Consider the following 25,225-nt stretch of genomic DNA (forward strand, 5'->3'; position numbering starts at 1 on the left):
AAAAATAACAAAGCAATACCATCTCCATGGGGACAAGTTACAAAGTAGACTTTTACGGAAGTTCTCTGCAAGCTATGAAATACACCATCTAAAAATATATATAATTACTGGATTAGTTAAACTTCCTGAATGAGTTTTCTGCCCTCTAAAGGGATTCCTGATTTTAAAACATAGGTCTGAACAGAAGATGAAAAAGTGACTTTGTGTCTTCACTTTTTATTCTGTGTTTAGATGAGTGTTTTTGGGAGGAAATCTGCGTGCATACAGTGATGCAAAAGTGTGTGGAATTTGATTGGGTATGCATGCCAGGCTGCTGTGATACACTATCATGTCGCGTATGCAGATCTGACCAGAGTTTTGCGTCTTGGGCAGTGTAGACGGAAACACTACGGCAGAGCGTATGTTCCACTCTGGAGGGTGGCTTCAGATTTTTGCCTTTTTAAGCCCCAAAGCCGCCATCACGGTCTAAATGAAAGGCACTTCCGATCAAATATTTTGTCGTTTTACCTGCAAGTATTCTCATGTAAACAGGCACATAAATCACAAATCTATTCACAATGCCTGTCAGAACAATGTCAGCTGTTTTTTTTCCCCCCACTCAAAATTGTTCAGCTGTACTGTACGTTAATAAGTGTATTATAACAAGAGCACTGCATGATGGACCATGGCGAGCGATAGTAAAACTCCAGTGAATGAATAGAAGGAAGTGAGGAAGCAGAGTGAGAATTGATTCATTTGAAAAGCTGCTTTACTCCACCCGACCACCCCCATTGTGACCCTAATACGATTTCGGTCACGGCTGTCACTGAGTCACTAAAAAGCACTTAGCTTGCTCCCATCCAGTTCTCTTTCACCTCTACTCGTGTGTCTGAAAAGCAACAGTTCTAACGTATGTATTAAAGTGCAAATTTCCACAAAATACAAGGCTTAGGTGAACATTTCGATAATTTTTGGTGATAGCAAACACCGCTGTTTTTGATGTTATGTTTTTTGTTTTTTTTCAGCACAACAAAATATCCTGTCACTATACATTCAGTTGTGTGTAAATTTTCAGAAACATAAGTGATTCTTGCATTAATTTAGTTGCCTGACCAGCCACTCCCTTCTACATTCTCATCAAATTCAGAAGGGTCTGGAACCTAACCAAAAAGCGAGATAAACCTCTGTTCTAACTCGAGATGATCCAACCACAGCTGCTAATTTGTCGTACGTGTCTCTCAAACGCAGAAAACATCTCGTCTCCAAAATTCTCACAACATTCAGAACAAAAATATAACTTCTTTTACCTAATAATTTGGTGCTTCAGTTGTTGATTCTGTAAAAAGCTGTGCTTTTTCTTAGTCCTCTGTTGTTTTTTCCCCCTTTTTCACATGTAAGCTGCCATGTTTGTTTTTGACACATTTCTGAGATTGAATAATCACGCCCTCAGAAAATAATGGAGACAGGATATGGCTCCAGATACACTCATCTTTGTGAAGTTTTGTTAAAGCGTGAGGCTCTGGCTGGTCAGATAATTCATTTAACTGTTCATTTTTCAGGTTTCTCAAATGTTAAAGCTGCTACACATGTTAAAATGTGCATTATGAATAGTAATTTCAAGACACTAAATCCAAATCTCATTCCAATTGTCAAAAATATACACTACCAGTCAAAAGTTATCGAACACCTCACTTTTTCCAGTTTTTTCCAGTTTACCAAAACGTATTGTAAACTTTTGATTCGTGAAAGTGTCCACCTTTTGCAGATATAACAGCTGAACACACTTGTGGCATTCTTTTTACGGTAGAAATCAAATATTCTTCAGAAAGTTCTTCCCAAGTCTGTTGCAGAAGTTCCCATAAAGGTGTGGCACTTGCAGGTTGCTTGGCTTTCACTCTTCTGTCCAGTTCATCCCAAAACAAGCTTGATGGGGTTTAAGTCTGGAGACTGTGCTGGACACTCCATGTTTTACCATCTTGCTCTTTTTCCTGAGGTAGTTTTGGCAGAGCTTAGACTTGTGTTTTATCTTTTTTTTTAACCTCTGGCCTTTCAGTATTTACCTTCAAGCTCTTTGGACTTGCACGACTTGAATTGCAATTAAATAACTGGAAAAATTAGGGTGTTCTTAAACTTTTGACCAGTAGTGTATACCATTGCATGATCATGAAGGCAAAGTAGTAGACTAGCTCTCAAACTCCTCTTCATGGATGTATGGACCTTGGAGGTAACATCAAGCAACAGTGATGATCTACTGCAGGACCAAGCCCAATAAACGGCATCTGCCACACAGAGCAACAAGCTATTCAGAAAATTTAGACAAAATCAGATAAAAAAAATGTATTTCTTAAAAAACTCTGTCTTCCTTTGCTCGCTCGGACATAATGAAGTAGATAAATGAGTCAGCAGTGCATGATTTAAGTAAACACTAGACCTCTCCAGAAACAGACTACACCTGGCAGTGATTTTGGGTCTAAACAATAACTCAGTGAACCGTGGTGTCCAGCTTGTAACGGCTTGGCGCAGCTTTGATTGGTTTCGCCTGCCAAACACATAAAGTCGAAAAAGGCAACGCGGATGAATCTGCCTAATTGGTCAAGCTGTCGAGCTAAATTTAATAAGCAGAAGAGGCAACCCATTCTTTCCATTGACAATATGTTAAAATGAGATGGATGCAGGTAAAGTGATACTAAAGGGAAACTGTAATACTTTTCTTCTCCTTGATTCATATCTATTGATTCATCATTACTCTGTGTTGCAATTATACATCACAAAAAATTATTTTAGCAGAATAATTCATTAGAGATCGACCCACACGAGTTTTATCATGGCCAATGCAAATATAGTTTGTCCAGAGCAACCGATGGCCAAAAAGCTCTGCCGATATTTGGTGCCGATTGTGATTATTTTCCCCAAATGTAATTTCAATTTACAACAAACTCTCACCAAGCTCCTTTTTTTCTCCACAAACAATAAGAGAGCTGTGTGGTCACATTTTGTGCAGCTATCTCTTGGTATTTAAAGGTTCATTGTGTAACTTTTCTGGTGGAGGGTCTATAAAATGCTTTTCTTCAAGGAGATGTAATAGCTTTGTCTGGAATGTTCAGGAACCAGACAAAGGTCAAATCTGTGGAGAGGCAACCCCACTCACAGAGAATGTTTGTTTCTCTAGGTATTTTTTAGCTATAGAACCTTGTGTAATTGTATAAATGACACGTATGGTATAAATGATAAGGTAGAGCTATTTAATGTCATACTGTGGAACATTCTGAGCAGAGCAATGGCATATCTATAGAAGGTGATGGATCGCCAACCAGAAAATTACAGTGCACCTTTAAGTGTTAAAATAAAGCTTTGCATGAATTTTTAGGCAGCAGATTGACAAAAAAACAACAACAAAAGACCAGCAGCCACAAGTTTTAGAACACCAAACTTTTTCCATTTTTTTTGCCGTTAACTGTGTTATTGCAATCTGAAATGAAAACATAGAATAAACATGCAATTTGAGTTGGAAAATAAATTTTAGAATCAGTTTACAGGCCAAAATGCATTCTAAACTTTTTATTCATCAATGTAGCCACCTTTGGCAGATATAACAACTGAACACACTGGTGGCTCGTTCTTTCTACAATAGAAATTAAATATTCTTCCAGAAAGTTTTTCCCAAGTCTGTTGCAGAAGTTCTCATAAATGTTTGGCACTTGTAGGTTGCTTGGCTTTCAGTCTTCTGTCCAGTTCATCCCAAAACCATCTCAATGGGGTTTAAGTCTGGAGACTGTGCTGGACACTCCATGTTTTACCATCTTGCTCTTTTTTCCTGAGGTAGTTTTCGCAGAGCTTGGACTTGTGTTTTATCTTTTTTATCCTCTGGCTGTTCAGTATTTACCTTTGTACCATTTCAAGCTCTTCATTGGACTTGCACAATTTGAACTGCAATAAATAAATGGAAAAATTAGGGTGTTCTAAAACTTTTGACTGGTAGTGTAAATAAATATTAACCGACATACCAAAAGGTCAAAATATCAGCCCCATATATCATTTGGACGATATATCGATAAATCATTTTTAAGATTACCAACACCACGGCCAAATCCTTATCCTTATTTTGCATTCATTCCAATCATCTAATATTCATTCTTCTAGGAGACAAGTGGTGAGGTAAACTTGACATAAACAGACAGACGTCTTATGTGTTGAATTGAAATAACATATTTTTGCTTCGAGAATTATCACATTGTTATTTTTGCTCAGAATAATCACAGTTTTCAATTAACTGATTAATCTTGACATCCCCAATTACAAATGCCATTTTCACACCCAAATTTAGATTCATGAAAGCCAACCATTATAGAGATCCAATCAAATACTGCTGGATGAACTAGTCATGCAGTGCTAGGCTCACCATGCATACTAATATTAGCACTTGCTCTTAGCTGCATGCTGCGCTCCTAACAATGTGGACTGCGGGCGAGCACTGACCACATCATGAGAGGCAGCTGTATGGATTTTCATTTGAATAATTAACGCTTTCCAATTTCACACTAATGGTTGAGAGGTATCAAAATGGCATCATTAAGTTCTAATAGAGATTCATGGACAAATGGCACGGACAGATTTTGTATAATATTCCCTTTTCTCCAGCCCTCTTTCTCTTTTTCAACAGTTGCAGTCTATGAACTCCTTAACTCAGTCCCATCAGCTTTTTAATTAATGGCACAAATTACATGGCTTTGAATAGCATGTGCCTAAGGATGGGGGAGGGCATCTCTCTTTTGGAGGATTTTCCCATCAGTCGTTTCCTTGGAGCCCCTACCATCATTACTGCATCCATTTCTCATCTCCTCTTTTTCTTCCAAGACTTGTCTGCTTTATTTTGTTCTTCTGTTCTTATACATGTGTTTCAGGATGATGAATGTGTATAAACTGTTGCCATAGCGATTAAGAAACAAAAACAAAATATTATAGCTTTTTCAAATGGCAAAAGTCCTAAGAATATATCGACTCCCTAAAAACTCGACATTTCGTCTAGGGGTGGGACTTAAACATTTGATTGCAACCATGGTAACCCACTTTTAAGAAGTGTTTTCCTCTTCACCTGAGCTGCAGGGCTAAAAACAGACTTTGACAAGAGCGAGTGAATTCAGACCTCAAATTATAACAAAAACACATTAAGAGTTTCTGTTTTTTTCCGCTGATCCCCTAAACACAATTATGTCAAACAACAGCCACTTTGTGTTAGTGTTTAGGATCACAAATATAGATTTTTCAGAATATAGTTTTTCATAATCAGGTTAAAGTGAGGGTCAGGGCATCAGGATTAGGTTTAGGACCAGGTAAGTTTAGGCTTTGGGGACAGGTTTACTTAGCCAGGCTGGTGCCACCTAGTGCCTCCGCTCAATTTCATTTCTCTCCAGTGACTAGGTCAGGAATTGGAATACACTAGGTGGTTTGCAAGAACCCCAGAAGTTGTAGACCACGCGCCGGCCAATCAGCGAAGAGCTGTGAATCCACGACGCCAAACTCAAGCGTCTGTCTGGGTCCCTTTTGTGGTACAGCACAACAGTAAACAAAGCGGTTGAGATGGATGTGGGTGAAGCCATACATTCTGTGTTGGCAACGATTCCCTAGAGCGAGGATTTAAAGCTGGAACAAAGAGAATGTTTGGTGAATTTTATCGAGGGGAAAGACGTTATTGCCCTTCTTCCTACGGGATTTGGGAAAAGCTTAATATACCAGTTAGCCCCGTTAGCAGCGCATTACATACGTCACGACCAAATAGCTGCAACTGGTTAAATTAAAAAAGTACCTGCCTACCGTTGAACAAATTAATCCTAATGCTGCGAGGTCAGACGGTTTCCACGGCATGAAACTGGCTGATGAATCTAAAGTTTGCTACCAGGTCTTGGGAAAACTGAGCTGTATATTTTTTAGACAAATACTGCCAATGTCACTGATTCTTAATATTTGCTGTAATTAAATCAGCTTATTATGAAGATCGCTCACTCTCTATGGAAAATGCAGCAGATTGAGTGACATGGAACACTAAGCCTGGCATCTGGAAGAAATGCAGTGAATTTAGGGAGTCCCTTAGAGTTCGCCTATACACAGGAAGCTGAAATCCATGAATAGGTAGTGTTCTTGTTCTAGATGTTGGGCTTATGTAACTCTATGGGAAATGCACTGTTTTTAGAGGAAACATCCAAAATAAAAAGTTACAAATGTTGAACTTTATCAATATTTGTTAGGATTAGGTGCACAAACCTGCAATATTAATCTATTTAAAGTCTTAACGTACTTTCGACAGAGAACAATCACGTATTTGGAGTTGAATAACGGTAATACTTTCTAAGGCTTTTGTTTATTTATATTGACAAAGAAAATGTTGAACTTAGTGCCATTTTTTTCAGTTATTACAAAGATGTTAACCATAAACCAGGTCAACAAATCTGTAATCTGAGAGTTAAAACAGCAAATTCCACCATAGCAATCTATCTTCCATCTCAACTTTAAACTCTAGGACGTCTAAAATGCTGTAATTTTACATGAACCTAGTCTAGTGCATTTCTTCTTTCACTCCATCCCCTTCTCTCCATCTTCACCCGGACGCAGTTAGCTCATAACCTTGACAACACAGGACTGCGAGATTCTTTATTCCTTCAACCAGTTTGTCTCCATTTGAGGGACAGGTGCAAGGACTTGGCGAGCGTCCAAAGCGCCTAGCCATATGGGACTAGCTAACAGACGGAGAAAGCAAGCCAGGCCCGGGCAAAACAGAATTAAATACATTTTTTGTGGAACATAACAGCAACTGGAGCAGAAATAACCTAATTGCGTCTCTTAAAATATGTCTTGATTTTCCGAGGACCTTGAAAACCAGGGGAAAAAAATCATGTGGACTCCTGCGTGGGTGGACTTTTAGAGCATGCAGGCAAAAAGAAAAAAAAAAAAAAAAGGTAATGGAAAAAATGGCTTTGATAGGGGCTGTGATCAATAAATAAGGCACATTATATTTTTATTTTTATCAAACTATAATACCTCGACTGTGTATACTATAATACCTAGACTGTGAATGTACGTTTTGCTCATTGTAAACAACAGTATTGATTTAATGTTGTTTAATTATTGAAACGGGTTTGCTGAATTGAATTATGTTCAGTGGTGGATGTAGACTGAATGTATGTCTTTTCTCAGCATTTGACCTTCTGCCTCAAGGATTATCTTATCTTAATTGCCTCAGCCTCTAGTGGCATTTCCGGGTATAGCAAGCATGTCATTTTTTTGGTTTTATTATTTTACTTTATTGTATTTAAGTTGAACCCTACAGGTCTAGATAGATACTTCAGCTGAGGTCGTCCTGATCAAGCCTTGCAACAAGATCATGACGATGGGTAAAGGGACACTTTATTTCCTTGTGAGGACAATAAAGTGTACCTTGAATCTACATTTTTTTGTGGGCTGGGCTAGGGGTAGGTGAGAACAGAAATTTTCTAGGCACTTAAGCCTCATAGAAGGACAATATAAGATAAATCAAACATGCATGAATCAATCAAACTACAACTCTGATTAAGCTAATGATGAGGGAACACTGTTATAACATGGTTGAAAATGTATCAAAGTCAATTTTGCATAATGTCCTCTAGTTAGTGCTATGTTCTCAACACCAACAGATGGGGTGTGCAAAGATACTGAAATATCAATACATCATATAGTTTAATGTGATGATACAGTATCGATATCATGGGCTGCTTTATCGATATATCGCCAAGAGTATTTTTTTGGTATATTTTACTAAATTATTTTGTTACAGTGCTACAGTTTTGTTGCTTGTTTAGTGGAACGAAACTTGTTTAAGAGACACATTTGACATTTTCACTGTTTTGATGATTAAAATGTGTGTTTCATATTAACTTTGCACAAGAAGTGGTTTAACAAAGACTTTTAGTATCACAGCCATGATTTAGCCTTTATTCTTTATTGAACCATATCGAATTGATTTGAAATATATCGTATCGAATCGTAAGCTCACTCTATCGAGATACGTATCGTATCGCGACCTATGTATTGAGATATGTATTGTATTAGCAACTTCTGAATGATACCCAGCCCTACCGACAGACAGTATGTGTGCTAGGTCGATGCTATGACATGATATTTATGGTCGTGCTTCGCTGATTCATTCCAATGTCGCTGTCCAAGGTCTCCACTTCACATTTTTCCAGTAATCAATCCCTTATTATTATATTTTTCTATAATTATTTTTTACACTATGTTAATGAGAAATGGTGAAAATTCTGTGGCGTCCAAACCAAACCAAAACAAATAAAATAATAATAAAAATGCTGTCACTCAACTTGTCATCTGCTGCAATTTAATTGTGTTGTTGTGTCCACGCTGCGGGTGAGGCTGGAAGCTAAAATGTCAATCACAAGCTTCTTTGTAAGTGCATTGGCGAACAGAAAACTTCATTCAAGAAATAACAAATTTTAAGTCTTCTAAACTGTATTTTGTAAAAAATACTTTGTCCAAGTCTTTAGAGGTAAACTATCAAACTTTTCTGGTGAAAGGTACGTGACCTGCTTGTCTCTATGGAGATTTTATTGCTTTGCCTATGGAGACAAGCAGGTGACACTTCCAGGCCAGTTTATAGGTCAGGTCTGTGGAAAGGCAAACCTGTAAAAAGTAAGAATCTATGTTTTTGAGGTACTTTTTTAGGAATAAACACATACTTAAAAATGTGTACTATGGTTTAATTTATGCCAAACTGTGGAAAATTTCAGGCAAAGCAATCCAGTTACCATAAAGACACGCAGATGAGAGTCTTCCCACAAGAAAAGTTACATAATACACCTTTAACAATGCATAAAACGCTTTTTCAACAGCACACAAGAAAATATTACAATAATTTCAACTCTTTCTGTGTATCCGTAGTTACTGTACACAACTGTCACCACTTCTCCTTCAATTTCCTCCTGTAAATCCAGAGCGAGATCCATCTTTGAAAATGCCTGTTATGACACCGCTGCCGACGTGTTGAGAAATATATGACAGCTCCGCCACAGCCATCTGAGGCCGGCGCTGGGGGAGGAGGGAGTGGTCAGTTGGCAGTGACTGATGAGATGACATTATAGGGGCAGAATCACACATGGGGGGCAGGGAGGGGTGGCCAGTGGGGTGGGGGAAGAGCAGGGGCGAATAAAGAACAAACGGAGTAATGCTCAGTGGCATTTGAGCGGGGTAGGTGCGCGTCGGCGTGATGTATAGTCTGTCATGGTGTCCACTCCCACACAAGGTCCGACCAGCCTGGATTGGGAGAGCTCAAGGGCGGAAAAGCTACTAGGACCTGCTTAGGAGATTTACTGATAGCGGAGACTGGAATGATCTAGTGCTCCCGTAGATTTTGAGTGGCTAAGAGGTGATCAAAAGGTGATAGAGGGTGTGGGCAGGGATGACTGGAGACAAAATCCAATTGCGATATGATCTAGGGTGGGGCAATTAATCAAAATTTAATCATGATCGAGATTTAGTCAGGTCTTGGTGTTTTTAATTGAGAGGTCTACAGCCAGTCCTTGGAGAAATTTAAGAATTTCACCATATTTGATTATCTTTTTGAATTATTATTATTATTATTTTTTTTTTTTTGTTCGGGTCCACCAGCTGCTTATTTCTGTGGAAATTTCATTTCTCTGCTTCAAATGTTCCACAGTATGACATTAAACAGCTCTACCTTACATTTATTCAATCATATGTTGCAATTACTGCTCAAAAATACCTACAAAAACATTCATTCTGACTCTTAGTGAGGTTGCCTCAGCACGGATCTGACCAGTAACTTGGCCTGTTTTGGTATCCATGATGATAGAAAGGTTTAATGGTGTCCAGTGAAACATTTCAGACAAAGCAATAATATGTCCGTGGAGAAAAGCAGATGGGGGAACCTCCACCAGAAAAGTAACACAATGCATCTTTAATGAAAACCAAGTAAAAACAAAGCTGAGATCAATATGAGATTTTTTGTCAAATCAACCGGCGTCAGTATGATTGGATTAAAAATATACAATTCTGGAGAGATCATCATATTGTGAGTAAGCGCTTGCCTGTTTAATGCAGCCACCAACCCACCCACGCCTTCTATTGGTCAAGCCTTCGTGCTTTCAGTTAGTGACAGGTGAGATTAACCAATCACAGTGAAGCAGATATTTGTAGCTGTTGTTATCTCTTAAAAGGACAGTCCGGAATTTTGGACATAGGGACTCATTTTCTTGGTGAGCCAGAGTGTTGGAGACGTGCGGAGACACTTTTTAAAAATATTCCATCCAGTCTTTGTATTTGCAGAGGTCGCTGGTGCTAGGCTGACTGACTGCCAGACTGTCGATGTAAATGTCTGTGTTGATAGAATAAAGTTTGAAATAAAACTAACCTTGCATCGCATGAATTGTCGCATGTTGAGGGACTATTTTCTCAGCAGTAGTGGAATTTTACTTTGCCAAAAGATAGGCGCTTGGTGATATCAGTCCGCTGCTGCCAAGCTTTCTATCAGGAAGTACAACTCGCTGCTGCTGCTCAGACATAAATCCTTCAAATGCAAGGTTGGTTCTACTTCTAAAATTATTCCATCGACACAGACATTTACATCGACAGTCTGGTGTAATAACAGATTTGCTTCGGGTGTTTTGTGGAGTGGGTAACTATGGCCATTGACATGCACTAGGCTAGCACCAGCGACCTCTGCAACATGGAATATTTAAAAAAGTGTCTCCACACGTCTCCAACACTCTGGCTCACTAGGAAATGAGGTCCTATATCCAAAATTTCAGACTGTCCCTTTAATGACACTATAAAGCCATTCTGTGTACGGCCTGTGGTAAAATCGTGATCACTTAGACAGCACAAACCTTGGATGGCCAGTTAGTTGCACATCTCGAAACACAAAAGACTCAAGTCAATCTCTTTCAATAGCTGGTTGGCCTTTCCTTGTGGACACAGCAAAATAAGTGGTGAGTGAATTTTGTATTGATTTGCAGGATGTTATTGTGCCCATCTGGAGTGCAATGCTTTCTCAATATATCTACCTTTGGGACCAGCACAGGTTGCCCATTAAAAGCTTGTATTCTCACATTTCTTTCACTAGAGAAGATTTTGATTTATAAGTGAATCAAATTTAAGAATCTCTAAAGAAACGCAGCTTGAAAGATAATGTGCGTCTTTATGACAAGCCCATTATATAAACAGAATAGGTTAAAGGCAGTGTACTTGAATATTACTGGTAATGCTAACAACAACAACAACTAGCATGCTATCAGCGCACTCCCTGATTCTTGAAGGGTAAAATGCTTTATAATTAAAAGCAAACATTATACAGTGGACTAATTTCTACAACTGCTTATATGTACATATGTACTAGGGTAAAAGGAAAAAATCTGGTATAGCCACTTTAAGACAATGGCCATACCAGCTTGTCAAAGCCTGATCCCGTCAGATCTCAGAGGCTGAGCATGGCTGGGCCTGGTTAGTACTTGGATGGAAGACCACTGGGAAAATCAGGAACCACAAGGGGGCGATAGTTGTTAGTCGTTCTGTCCTTAGGCAAGACACTTCACCCACATTGCCTAGTATGAAAGTGGTGTGTGAGTGATGGTGGTAGTAAGAGGGACCGATAGTGCAGACTGGCAGCCCTGCTTCCGTCAGTCTGCCCCAGGGCAGCTGTGGCTACAATAGAAGCTTACCACCACCGGGTGTGGAGTGACTGAATAATGCTCTGTAAAGCGTCTTTAAGTGTCCAAAAAAAGGGCTAACTAAAACCGATGCATTATTATTTATTTATTATTAATACAGGACATCTGAAGCAAAATATTACTTAATATGAAAGTTAAGTTAAAGGTGCACTGTGTAACTTTATGTTTGGGGGTCTGTCACCCTGGATATGTCATTGCTCTGCCCGTAATGTTCCACAGTATGACATTAAACAGCTCTACCTTACATTTATTCAATTACAGGTGGTTCAAAAACATCTAGAAGAACAGTTATTCTGACTGTGAGCTGGTCGCCTCTCCACAGATCTGACCTGTAATTTGGTCTGGTTTGGTCTCCGTGAAGATAGAAAGTTTCCCATAGTGTGAAACATTCCAGATGAAGCAAATAATCTCCCTGGAGAAAAGCATTTGACGGACCCTCCACCAGAAAAGTCACAAAATGCTCCTTTAAGTTGAGTGCAGGAGACACACAGTATGATTTACCAGTAGACCCTTGAAAACCAAATAAGGCAGTTAATAGAAACGCATAAAAATTAGCATCCGATAAACTAACGGACATTAACTCCCAACCTGGCCGTGCAGGTGTTGTTTACTTTTGACGTACCCACTGCATAACTGCCCTTGTAACGGCAATGCTTTATACACCCAAACCTCAGTGTTAGCCTTCAGAATCAGCACATCAATTTCACAGTCCTGCCAGAGTACAACAAGAGAAAGCAAGTAGCAGGTGCTTAGCTAAAGTTGCCAAAACCATCTAGCCCTTTATTCGATTAGGACCACCCCTCCCCTCCCCCAAACCCCGCTAGGTGAGTTATTATTAGAAAAAGGAATTAAAAGCCAATTAGGATAGCTGGAAAAGAAAGCGAGTACATGAATTAGATGGCTACAAGGTATGAGTTAGGGATTACACTGTTGAAATTGGATGTGATAGCGTGATTATATGCTCTGGCTTAGCTGTACCGAATTGTGCGCCATATCTGACAGGGCTGAGCCGGATCCCACCGAGCAAAGCAGGATTTTACATTGTCCTTATTAGCTGCAAACAGTGGGGGGAACCACTGGCGTACGTATAGCGACAAGGCGCCAGCAGGGTTTTCCTTTTGTTCTCTTTGAGTCTGTGGTGGTCTCTGTGCTCCCAGGCTGCACAGATGAGTGTTGGTTTAGATAAAAGTGAGCAGGACAAAGGGATGGGTGATTATACACTGTGACACCAACCATTTGCCCTCATATGGTTTGACTAGCCACTGGCTTGATTCAAATCTCTACAGAAATTGCTTAGAAGGTTTTCATAATTGGTATAAGCTTTATTTCAGTGTCTAGTTCTGATTGTAGGACCATAATTAATGATTTTTTATTTGTTTTATTCTTTTTTTTCTTGTGTAAATACTGGAATAAAGGGCTGCACACAGAATAACCAATTATTTTGCACACTTAAGTTTTTCAAATCACAAAAGGTGCAGGTATGTAGGCAATACAGTGTCCATCCTTACGGATTTATTTATGAAAAAATTAAAGTTTTGTCTTCCACAGACATAATATGCAAAATATATGATGAAAAGTATGATTCTTGTATCTAGTTTAACAAAGGAATAAAATATGGGTGTGTTTTTGTGCACTGTAAATTAAATCCTATTTTGAATTAAAGAAAACTATTTTAAATATTTTCATAATAAAGTTTGCATTATATCTGTTTTATAATCATCACAGATCATATAACATTAAGAGCAGCTTTGAAATGGGACAAAAAGTAGTATCTTTCCACTGTTGCATTGCAGTACATTTGCATTTTGTTGACTAAGCAAACAGGGCAGAGCACAAAACTTACTTTTTAGGGCTTTTCTGAAACACTTTGAAGCCAAAAAACATGACTTTTTGTGGACTTTCAACCATAAAAATGACCACCATTTAGACAGCAATGCAGGGAAAACTATCCAACAACACAAGTTATGGCCTGATGAACTGCACAAAACACACCGGAATATTAGGGCAAAGGGACTCATAATAGCACTGACCTTCTTTACAATGAAACCATTGACAAGGGTCATGTCTAACTAAATTAAATGGAGCAAAAAGGTAGCAGAGGATCTCATGCACAACAAGGTGTATGCAATGTCAAGGTAGAGGGGCGGGGCACAGACAGATGTCAGCCAATGGACCGCGGGCGTGTTTATGAGTGATCATAAAGACGGTTCAGCCTGGAGGTAGCCTTCTGAATCCAATCTGAAAAGTGCATGATAAAACAAAATGTATTTCGGTAAATTAGAATTAGAATTTGATGCTCTTTTATGCTGACAGTTGTTTTAATATCACTATGGTTTACACAACACCCTGCAAATGTCAGATTGTATATCTTTATTGTCAAAAATATACCAATACACTTTGTTATTTTACTGTGCATGGCTATTTTTTTACTTATTTATTTAACTTTATTTTATTCCACATTTGCACAAAACTGTCTAAGCACATTCAGCTGTAAAAGAAACTAGTGTTGTCACGTTACACTACTTTTGATCAAAGTCAGATTACCAGTTTATGTGCATTTGTTCCAGTATTGATACCTGCTCAAATAAGTATCTTGTTTTTGATCATTTTGAAAAACCTAGTGGGGACTCTTCACTTCACTGGCAATAAAACTTTTCTGAAAACTGCTATTTATCTAAACTCATAGCAAGAAGGTCCCACATTTAACTCCTGGATCTTGTGTGGATGTGTGTTGTGAAGTTTTCATGTTCTCCTCGTGTTTAATCAAATTTCTCCAGCTTGGTATTACTAACCAGACCTACGTGAAGATCTAAAGATGGGTACACAAGCACATTGAAGCTGTCAGACAATTCTTCTAGTCGTCTTTGATATCACTTTACATCCCCCCCACAAATAATTATTCCGTCTGCAGCTCATATTAATATAAGATGGATTGGCCCTTACCGTGACATTGCCACACGGGGAGTTACAGCACTTCTCCTTCATTACAATTGATGGAGCGTATCAGATCGCAAATTAATAAAATCAATATTATATCTACGGCATGATTCTATCGATTTAGCACACTCCAGCGGCATTATGAACGGAGGATCTGATTGTACGATCGACAGGGCTTAAGAAGATATGAAGACGAGAGTTGTAATTCAAACCAAATGCTCCCCAGTCTGCAGACAGATAAAAAGGTATTGCTCAAGGTGGAGATGAGGCAAAAACCATAAAAAGACTGCAGAGACTAGAATGAGAACTAAAATAAAGCTTGGGTCATTATTATAGCAGCCAGTGAACTCTTGATAAGATACTTCATTGACCCTTGAGTCCTTCTTGACATGAACTGTCTAAATGCATGTAATAGATAGATAACACTTTACCCATAGGAGCACTAATACTCAAAACAGCACAACGCTAAGGCTGACGCAGCATGTCTTCTGTCTTTGCTGTTGCAGTTATTTGCATAGTGAGCTGGCATGCCTTTTAACACCAGATGCCCTGCCTGACAGACTGCATATTCTTGGGTTTCAGTTTACTTATTAAAGCAACATTTAGAAGATAAGTTCAACATTCAAAACATAATTCATTTTGTTTTTAATTGTTAATTGTTTTGGCTATTTTTATCATTTTGAAATCCATCTATAGCACTTGCATGTTAAAGGTGCTCTATGTACCGTTGTGTTTAATTTCATACTATGGAATGTCCCATGCAAAGCAATAACATCTCCATGGAGACAAGCGGGTGGCAGATCCCACATCAGAATACATAATTCATCTTTAAAGATATTATGTTATGGAAAATTGCTTCTTGTGATTTTAAGCCATGCTATAATGCTGTTACCTCGTCAAAAACATACCTGGAGTTGTGTTGTTTCATTCACACGTTTGAGTAATCATTTATTAATAGTCTGTTTAAATCTCTAAATATCAATATCACCTTGTGATGTCATGAATCAGTAGTTTTCAAAATAACAGCTACATTTTACCTTTAGTTCAATAGAGTTCACAGAACTATAATAAGATCTGGAAGATAATTCAAGATGGCGCCGTACTGTTTTCAATGGCCTATGCTCAATGGTGTATGGGCCCCAAAAAATGTTCACATTCACATTTACTTCCTCAATAGGGGCTAACGCCTCCCACCCGTGTGATGTCTGTAGCATGCATGGTGTGGAGCGTTTGGACCAATCAGAGTGAGAGCTGCTAGAACGGAGTTACCCTTTGTTCGATTATCTTCCGACTCCCACTTGGACCTCGGATTTGACATCACGTCCGAACTTGAAGCGTATCATTATGATGGGAAGTGATATGGACGCGATAAAGTACTACAGTAATACGAGTGACTGAAATTGTTTTTTAAACCATTAAAGTGTCCAAACACAATGAAAACAGTTCATATTTACACGTCACAGTGGAAGTAGTAATCTTGGATGCTGACTCAGAATTCTTGCTCTGTCTACTTCCTCTGCCACCGAGGTCCGAGTCGGACTGTCCCAAGAAAAGGGCCGTGTCACGTGTGTCGCTAAGCAACTTCCCTGGAAAACCGATTCGGAAGGATAATCAAACACAAGGTTAGCGCGGACTCAGGGCGGGGCTGGGCTAAGTCTTACAAAGCTTACTTATATGATGCGTCAAGAATTCAACAATTTAAAAAAGTTTATGTTCTGAAAATAGAAATAATCCCTACAAAATCTGACCTTTGTGAATGTTGTCGATGCCCTGTCAACTGAACACGGGCAGTTTGAATTCCCAAAAATGGACCCAAGCTCCCAGGAACTGCAGTACCTGGACCAGCCACTAGTCGGTATTGAGCCGGGACAGAGGGGAAATGCCTTATCCAGTTTTTAGTATAGATAAAACAGGATAAGATTATAGATATTATAGAGACTGACAATTGTTGAGTGTTTTTAGTTTGGGAGAACTCAACTTAAATACATGACCTTTGTGTGTTAAAAATGTGTGAATGAAAATGTAACCCCAGGTAAGTTTTTGATGAGGAAAACAACATTGTAACATAGATCAGAAAAGAGCCTTATATGGGCCCTTTAACGCACTAAAACAGCGTTATACTTGTCACTTTAATATCATACTAAGCTAATGCATTCATCAATTAGCGAGTAAAGTTGACAGTGCTAAAGTCTCCTTGTGTTAATTTGAGGTTGAAGATGTGAGCAAAACAAGAGGATGGCATTAGCGGCTGTGTGAGTGAAGGCCTGTGCAGGAGAGGAGGGGTCATGGGTGGATGCTTCCCCATTAGACTCTCAATCCCTTTCTGTTTTAGCAGCTTTAGTTAAGTGACTAGTGTTAAGATCCCATTCACAGTCAAGCTGCTATTCATCAACCCAGACTTTGCATGGCTAATGGAAGTACCCAATTATTTCTAACCAATTAGCACGAAAACAGCCTAGCAACTTGAGGATATTTTAGCATTGGCTGGTTAAAAGTTACTTATTGTGGTCCAAGAAATAAGACTTCAAGAATTTGCTATCACACCCTGTTATAAATGGTCTCCAGTGACTATTGACTTGCAGACTTTGGCCACTGCTTAATATACGCCTACAATAATTCAACACTATCTATGCACTCGTTGCCAGAAGTGTTTTGGAGCAACTAGAAAAATCAGTGAAATAGTTGTTTATTCTTTAACTGCGCTGCTAAATATCGACCTTGATATGACAAAGCGAAGGGTCTCAAGATAATAGACGAACATCTTTTGCTCCGTGGTCAAAATAAAAGATTTAAAACTTTGCTAATTGACACTTTTCGGTCCTATTTGAATAATTTGAAAAGATTTTAATTATAATATAAAAGTCAGTGACGCCGAACCATTTCCATGCACAGATCAGATTCAAAATAATGATTTCCTGCTTGGTACGACGAAAAGGCAGATGAGGATAGAGCATGGAAACGCGATTGAAGTCCGACGAGTTTGAACGGGTTCGGACAAATATTTAGAATTTATGTTTGGGCTCAGTTCGAACTTGGACACATCAGCGTTTTCTGTCTACAGTAAAACCACTCGCTTTGAGACTCTAAGTGTTCAAAAGATCAGAATACTACACTTGTACTAGTTTAAATAGGAGTCAAAACTACTGTTATTATTTGGGAAATGTGGTGCAATACTTCAGATACGTGATTTTTAAAGCAGAAAAGATTGACGATTAAGTCCACAGGAAGTAGAGTCACTATCGCTAATCTGCAGCTTCACCTCGATCCGTGCGCTGCGTGGATGTAAACAGACATATGTAAGGAACTACTCTCGCCTTTTTACTTTCAAAAAACGCTTCAAACTGGATCAATAGCGATGTTTTGTGGACTGGGGTAATTATTTACGGAGGACAAATTCTGTGGATAACTTGGATGAGATGCTGCACTTTAAATTTACCACTTGGTGAGGTGAGGAATAGTCTTTTCATTATTTTTGCTGTATCCCGAGTTTGTACTTTGCGTCTCTGTGTCCGTTAGAGGTCACACAAACAATATCCTACATGTGTCATTATACCTGTGAAAATAGTGTGATTTTAATTATGTTTTAATGCCTATCATGCTCGGGTTGGATTTGATCACTGCTTTGTCAAACGTGGACCGAGCTTGGACAGAAAAATTCGGCCTGATCCACACTCTAGTTGAGGACTATTCAACTTTTGCCCATTATAAGCTCTCCATTTTGATAATAACAAGGCTTGATTTCTTGATTCAATACTATATTTAAAAATAAAAATACTAGTTTCTTTATTAAATATTATCAAGAGTTCTTTTACTAGTTATGCTCAAGACTGTTCAGGAAAGGTCCATGGTGAAAAAAGCTTGGACACACCTACTTTAGAATAACTACAACCTACTACCTCAAAGTATTCTTACAACAACTTAAATATTACAGAAAATTAACTCTTGTGAGCTTTAAGCCAAGTTATAATGTTGTTACCTTCTCAAAAACATACCTGGAGTTGTGTTTTGTTCATTCACACATGTTTGAGTAAGAGCCTGAATAACTAAATAATGACTTACATCTTTCTTAATGTTTTATTAAAGGTTAATTAAGGTTTAGTTTAGTGTCAGACTGGACAAACATTAGAACATAAGTCATGATAAAAAGCAAAGGAATGACCACAGTAAATGTTGCATCGCTGCAGTAGTAATAGTGACTAGAAGCTGATATAATTCGATATTGTGAAATTTGCAATATCCTGAGGGAAAATGGTCAGAACCAATCAGGGCAAAAACACAGTAATGACTAACCCACTACTTTATCAGTAATAGCACAGGAAATATCACAAATTTACTGGTAATTGCTTTCGAACAAATTCGCAGTCCGTCTAACCAAAATGCACTTCCTAATGGAACCTTGCACTTTCTATATTTGTGTGTGTTTTTTGTCGGCTTGCGTCACATGAGAGAGATTGCGTTTTTACATAGCAAGAGACAACACCGGGAGGCCGAGATAGGAAGAATGTGCACGCTGCAGCTAGCCCAGGTATAAAAGATCCATCTGGCAGCTCTGGATCACAGGTAGAAATGATTTGACTTGAAAACATGAAAGCAGCGCTGAGGCAGACAGCTAAGGGAGCCCTACAAGGATGTAAAAATGTGAAAAATAGACTTGAATTGGGCTTATTAGCGATACTAAACCTACCCATGACTGAAATTTTCCACCTTTATTGCGGAATATGAGCGATTTTTGGCTAGCTGGGGTGTGCATCTTCTTCCTCAAAGGTCAATTTAACACAATGAATTATGTCACAGGGCTATTTCCTCTGTCCGTATTTGAACTTCCTGTCTATTGGCGCATCCTTTAACCTCACGCTGTGCTTTCTCTTCCCAGTCCAAATGTTTCCACTAACATTATGTGAAGCCTGACGGCGTTTCAGTCCCCCCCCACTGGTTGCGCTAATTAAATTCATTTTATTTACTCTTTAGAGATACCTCACAAGTCCGTCTGAACATTCACCGCGAGCGAGCCAGAGTTGGTGTGAATCCAAAAAGTTTATGTTACAAAAGGTGCGCTGAAATGACAGAATCTGAAAACACTTAAAACACTTAAATAAAACATATTTTTCAGACTAAATCCACTTAAGTTGTCTATTCATTTGCAGAATACAGCACCAATTACGGTAAAATGTCACTGTCATTCAAATACTTGAAATGCTGCACTATGTAGCTTTTTGATAGAATTGTCTCCATGGAGATGTTATTGTTTGGCCCAGAATTAATCTACACTATGGAATTAAACATTGCCATATTCTAATTATGTAGTTATCAGTGTTTTGTTACTCAAAAATGCAAAGAAGCAAATGCAAAGAAGCAAATGCAAAGAAGCAAATGCATTCTTACTGTGAGCAGGGTTGACCTATAACTGTAACTCAACCAACTAAATGATTAATGTCATACTGTGAAACTTGGAGGCAAAGTAAAAGCATCTCCATGTAGTGTTGAAAGCAGTTGATGGATGCTCCACCAGAAAAGTTACATAGTGCACCTTTAATTGGTAGCCGAGCCGTGTTTGATTTACAGAATTGATGCCATGACACTTCATACTGAACTGCATGGTCGATGAGTAAATAAAGGGAAAATTGAAGTATTTAAAAGGCAGTAGATCAGAGAATCTATACATTATTTGTCCTCAGTCACTGACTGCAGTTACGTGTGCAAACAAAATCAAAGTATCAGATTTTTGGATATAAAAACCAATTCAAATGACATGTAAACCACAGAATCAACATATTTCTTTCTGATTATCATCCCTCTGATTACTCACATCAGATTTAGCAGGTTGCAAGTCATTTAAATAATCTTAAAGGACCAGAAATCAAATCATGAGCACATTTTGGTGTGCGTGTAATTGTAGACATTGAGTTAACGGTAGCCTGCATGTTAACAAAGCTTCTGCTGATTCCTCCTGTCAGAAAAGAAGTCAGCTTAAGCGTTAGAGTTGTGAAACAAAGTACGTACTGTATGGGACACATTCATATTGGACTTCAAGGTATTTGTAGGTTCCAGGACAAGGGTCTGGAAACACATCCGGGCCAGCCACCACTGCACACTGCGTCCGGTTGTTACATCTGGAACACACAAGAACACACAAAAATGTTAAATACAAATAAAAGAATAATTTTTTGTTCATAAAAATACTACACAATTCTAAACCTTCTTATCTTCATTAAGATGTTATTACTTCGATTGGAATGTTGCACAGTGTGGCATTAAACTCATCTCTCACCATGTAAATAAGCCATGACCCCAGACATTTTTTCAAGGTCAAATAAAATGAGTACTTGAATGAATGCAAGATCAGTGAGTTTAATGCTATACTGCGGAATATTTGAGGCAAAACAATAATACTGAGACAAACAAGGAAAATACAACAAGATTAGAATATACTGTGTGTACTGTGACCTCTTGGGTAAGTTTGACTCACCCTTCTATGCAAGTTTTATTCATTGCACATTCTGGCTAGCACATACATACATATTAATACAGGCCACACAACCTCACATTCTCAAACATCATTTCTTGTTCAATATTTGGAAACCATGGTAAAAAACTAACTGCACATTGATTTCCCTGCAATCTGTTGTTCAAATTTCAGCAAACAATCAGGGTCGTAACAATGGTGATCATTTTAAATAATGACGCAAAACCTGTGAAACAAAATAAGCACTATGTACAGTCAATGCTATTCTTTTGTTTTTGTGGTAAGATGCAAGCCAAGGACGTGCAATTATTAAATGTACGCATTGTATAGTTATATAACATGTATGTGCATTGTTGAAAGAGACATTTTTATTTATTTTATTCGCCCTCACATAGACCATCATGCTGGTTAAAAGACGTTGGTGTCCCTCCTTGTAAGAAATGACTTTTGATATATTCAGTCAGTGTGCCTTGAGTTTGTACTTTGCCTGCCTTTACACTTTTCACTAAGGGCTACATTCTGTTCAGATTTCAAGTTTAACCCTTGTAGAGCACCTGTGTCCAACTTTTGACTTTTTTATGACCCAGTGAAGTGCTCTACCTCTTTTCTTCATCTGACATTTTTATTTGTTTTAACCAGTTTTTTTTTTTTAAATTATTATTATTCATTTAGTATTTATTGTATGCACTATGTAACTTTCCTTGTCTCCATGGAAAAGTTATTGCTTTGCCAGGATTGTTCCAGTGTATGGCCTTAAAATGTCTCTCTGGCATATGCTTCATGAAATGTAATTAATGGACTAAAATAGCTTGAAAAACCTGACCTATAACTTGGCTCAGTGGCGTCAACTGCATGTCTCCATGGAGATAGACATGTTTAATGACATTGTCGAACATACAACAAGTAGCAAGTAGTGGACCCTTCACCAGGAAAGTTACGCGGTGTAATAAAAAAAAAATTAAATGTTTTGCCCAGCCCTGACTGCCTAGCCTTAACTGATATTAAATGTGCTCATTATTATGGCATATGGACTATTATATTAAAATAATGTGCCTAACCAAATAACAAAGCAACATTTGGCAGGGGTAAATAATGACTGCAATGGCCTCTCTAATTTGGTAGAGAGATATTGAAACCCATTTCTCCAGGCCAGTGCAAATGAAGACATCTGGGTGGTTTATCAAAAATATTTTGTAATCAAGGCGGAGCAATTTTGGAGATAATTATTGTAATTGGTTAATAAATGGCATCATCAAAACCAAACAAAATCCGAAATGAAAAACCCAGGGATTTTGACACCACCTTATTTTTTCTGAGGCAGTGCATGGCTGGGGCTAGGAAGCATGGTACAGGTTGCATAGTTATTACAACATGATAGATGACTGTGGGTGGAAGCGTCTGGGGAGGGGGTGACACGCAATCAAGCCGGTTGCCAGATCAGCTACCTACGTGAAATGTGAATCTTCATTAAAAACACAATTACAGTGCGGCTGGTGTGCTCGGGTGCCATTTTGTTTTTGGCAGTCATCAATCAGAGCGGTACTTCATATGCACGGAGAGTCTCTGCGCCGCACATCATCTCAGCACTCATCTCCTAACATTAACTCTTAAGCGCTTTGACAAGTATTGATCTAATTGTGTGTTTGCGAAATGAAGGACAGGATATGAAAGTTGAGTTACGTTTCAATTTGATCTGTGATTGTTTTGGAGTGCTTGTACCTAACGTCAATTATGCAGCAGCGTAAACAAAGTAGCCACGTTTACCCAAGTCAACTGACGTATCAAAACATGTTAGATTATCCTATAAAACAATTAGAAAATATACAGGGTTACGGTATAAAGTAGTTTCTTTATAAACTATCTGTTCATTATGAATTAAGTTTCTCTTCATACTTTATTATGGCTCTTTAAGGGTGTTATTAAAGGTGTTACCAGATATTCTCAAACTAAGGCTGTGCAGTTGATGAATCTGAATTATTTATTGCTCTAACCAATCACAAAAAAATATGAAAACTAAGAAAAAAAAAAAAAAGACCACTACATCAAGGAACCAGTCTGAACTCATCCGTTCACACACCAGTGTACGCTGACACTGGGGCGAGGTGAGTTAAGTGTCTTGCCCGAAGTCAGAACAACAGCATTAAAGGGACAGTTCAGAATTTTGGACATAGGACCTCATTTCCTAGTGAGCCAGAGTGTTGGAGACGAGTGGAGACACTTTTTAAAATATTCCATCCAGTTCTTGTATTTGCAGAGGTCACTGGTGCTAGGCTAGTGCATGTCAATGGCCATAGTTATCCTGCCACTAAAAACACAAAACACTTGAAGCAAATCTATTATTATGCCAGACTGTCAATGTCAATTTCTGTGTTGATAAAATAATGTTTGAAATAAAACTAACCTTGCATCACATAATTGTTGTATGTTGAGGAACTATTTTCTCAGGAGCAGTGAAATTTTACTTTGCTGGTAAGATAGGTGCTAGGTGATATCAGTCCGCCGCTGCCAAGCATTCTGTCGGGAAGTACAACTCGCTGCTGCTGCTCAGACATAAATCCTTCAAATGCAAGGTTAGTTATACTTCTAAAATTAAAAGTCTGGCATAATAATAGATTTGCTTCAAGTGTTTTGTGGAGTGGGTAAGACTCTTTTTATTGGCAGGATAACTTTGGCCATTGACATGCACTAGCCTAGCACCAGCGACCTCTGCAAATACAAGGACTGGATGGAATATTTTTTTTAAAAACTGTCTCCACACGTCTCCAGCACTCTGGCCAACTAGGAAATCAGGTCCTATGTCCAAAATTCTGGACTGTCTCTTTAATCTGCGGGAGCTGGAATCATGGTGATCTGACCAGTCTACAAATTATATTTATATCGAGAAAGGGATTTGAACTGCCAACCTTTGGATCAGTGGACAAACGGTCTACCAACTGAGCCACTGTCACCCCATGAAAATGACTCAATATTTAATTGTTAGTTAGTGACTGTGCATAATTGTTTCATATTATCTTGATTTAAATTTTTTCATTATTTTTCTTTTCTTTTTTTTTTTTTCATAATCAAGCAGCTACTCTCTTACCACAACCAGGCACAATTTAATGTTTGGCAGTGTGGGTGAAGTGTCTTGCGCAGGGACACAACAACAGTATCACTTGGGATAAGATAAATAATTTCAGGTTACTCCCTAAAAACACACGAGTATCTTCTTTCTAAGTAACAATACTGAACAATGATGATTCTTCTATTTACACCCATTATATTTCCATAAGGTATTTAGGAATGAGCATGGCCATTTGCACTGTAAGCCCGCTGAAGGTCAAGGCTGGGTCTGACACCATGATTCATACAGCACAATTAAAGGAATCTCTACACCTTAATTAACATTGATTAGTTGCCGACTAATCAATCGAACCAGTGACGGACAAGCAAAGAAGGGGTCCTCCATCTCATTTTGAATGGAGCCCGTAATGAGATATGGTCTACTGCCTCGTTCCTATCAACTTTATGGGTTCATGAACCAAGCATGTCACCCCCTCTCCACTGCTGTTTACCCCTACTCAGCTGTCTGTGTGAGGAGTTAATTTGCTGCTAGTAAACGGCAGTCAAATGAATACGAGGTCAAGGCTATCAAATGTACAAAACAATTACAGTGATGCCGTTTCTCCCAGTTTCTCGCAAACCTTTATTTCTGTCTGGTTTGGTCTGTTTAGGTCAGAGCCTTGGTAATCAGAGGGTGCAAAGACAAGTTAAGATTAAGTGTCACTTTGTATTAGATGGATGTGAGAAGATGGTATGGTGTAGAGAGAGAGAGTGAGTAGAGGATGATAAGATAATAGAGAGATACATATGATTCGCATGACAGCGGACTTGTGATGTATGAAATATGAACGGCTTATTCAGACATTCAGATCCATTCTAGCATTAAATACATTAGCTCTGAAGGGAGTATGACTGACAAAATGACTGACAGTCTCAGTTTTTGATTCAGTTGTATTTTGTCTTTAAAAACACACATTGGCTTTCAATATTTCCTTTGTGAACATACACGACAGATGTTTGCCATTATAATTTAACACAAAAAGGGTCAGATTTATATATATATATAGATCTGGAT

At 38.5% G+C, this 25,225-nt stretch overlaps 1 protein-coding gene across 1 annotated transcript in view; it reads right to left on the reverse strand.

The window, feature by feature from the left end:
• Positions 1–25,225, reverse strand: part of LOC110159331 (adhesion G protein-coupled receptor L3-like) — a 400,279-nt gene that overhangs the window by 151,901 nt on the left and 223,153 nt on the right. The window contains exon 5 of the mRNA XM_055156115.1: positions 20,646–20,755. Within this exon, the coding sequence (XP_055012090.1) occupies positions 20,646–20,755 (110 nt within the window). The remainder of the gene's footprint in view (positions 1–20,645; positions 20,756–25,225) is intronic.

Source organism: Boleophthalmus pectinirostris, unplaced genomic scaffold, assembly GCF_026225935.1.
Source record: "Boleophthalmus pectinirostris isolate CB_2022bp ecotype Guang Dong unplaced genomic scaffold, ASM2622593v1 HiC_scaffold_20, whole genome shotgun sequence".
Classification (NCBI taxonomy): domain Eukaryota; kingdom Metazoa; phylum Chordata; class Actinopteri; order Gobiiformes; family Gobiidae; genus Boleophthalmus; species Boleophthalmus pectinirostris.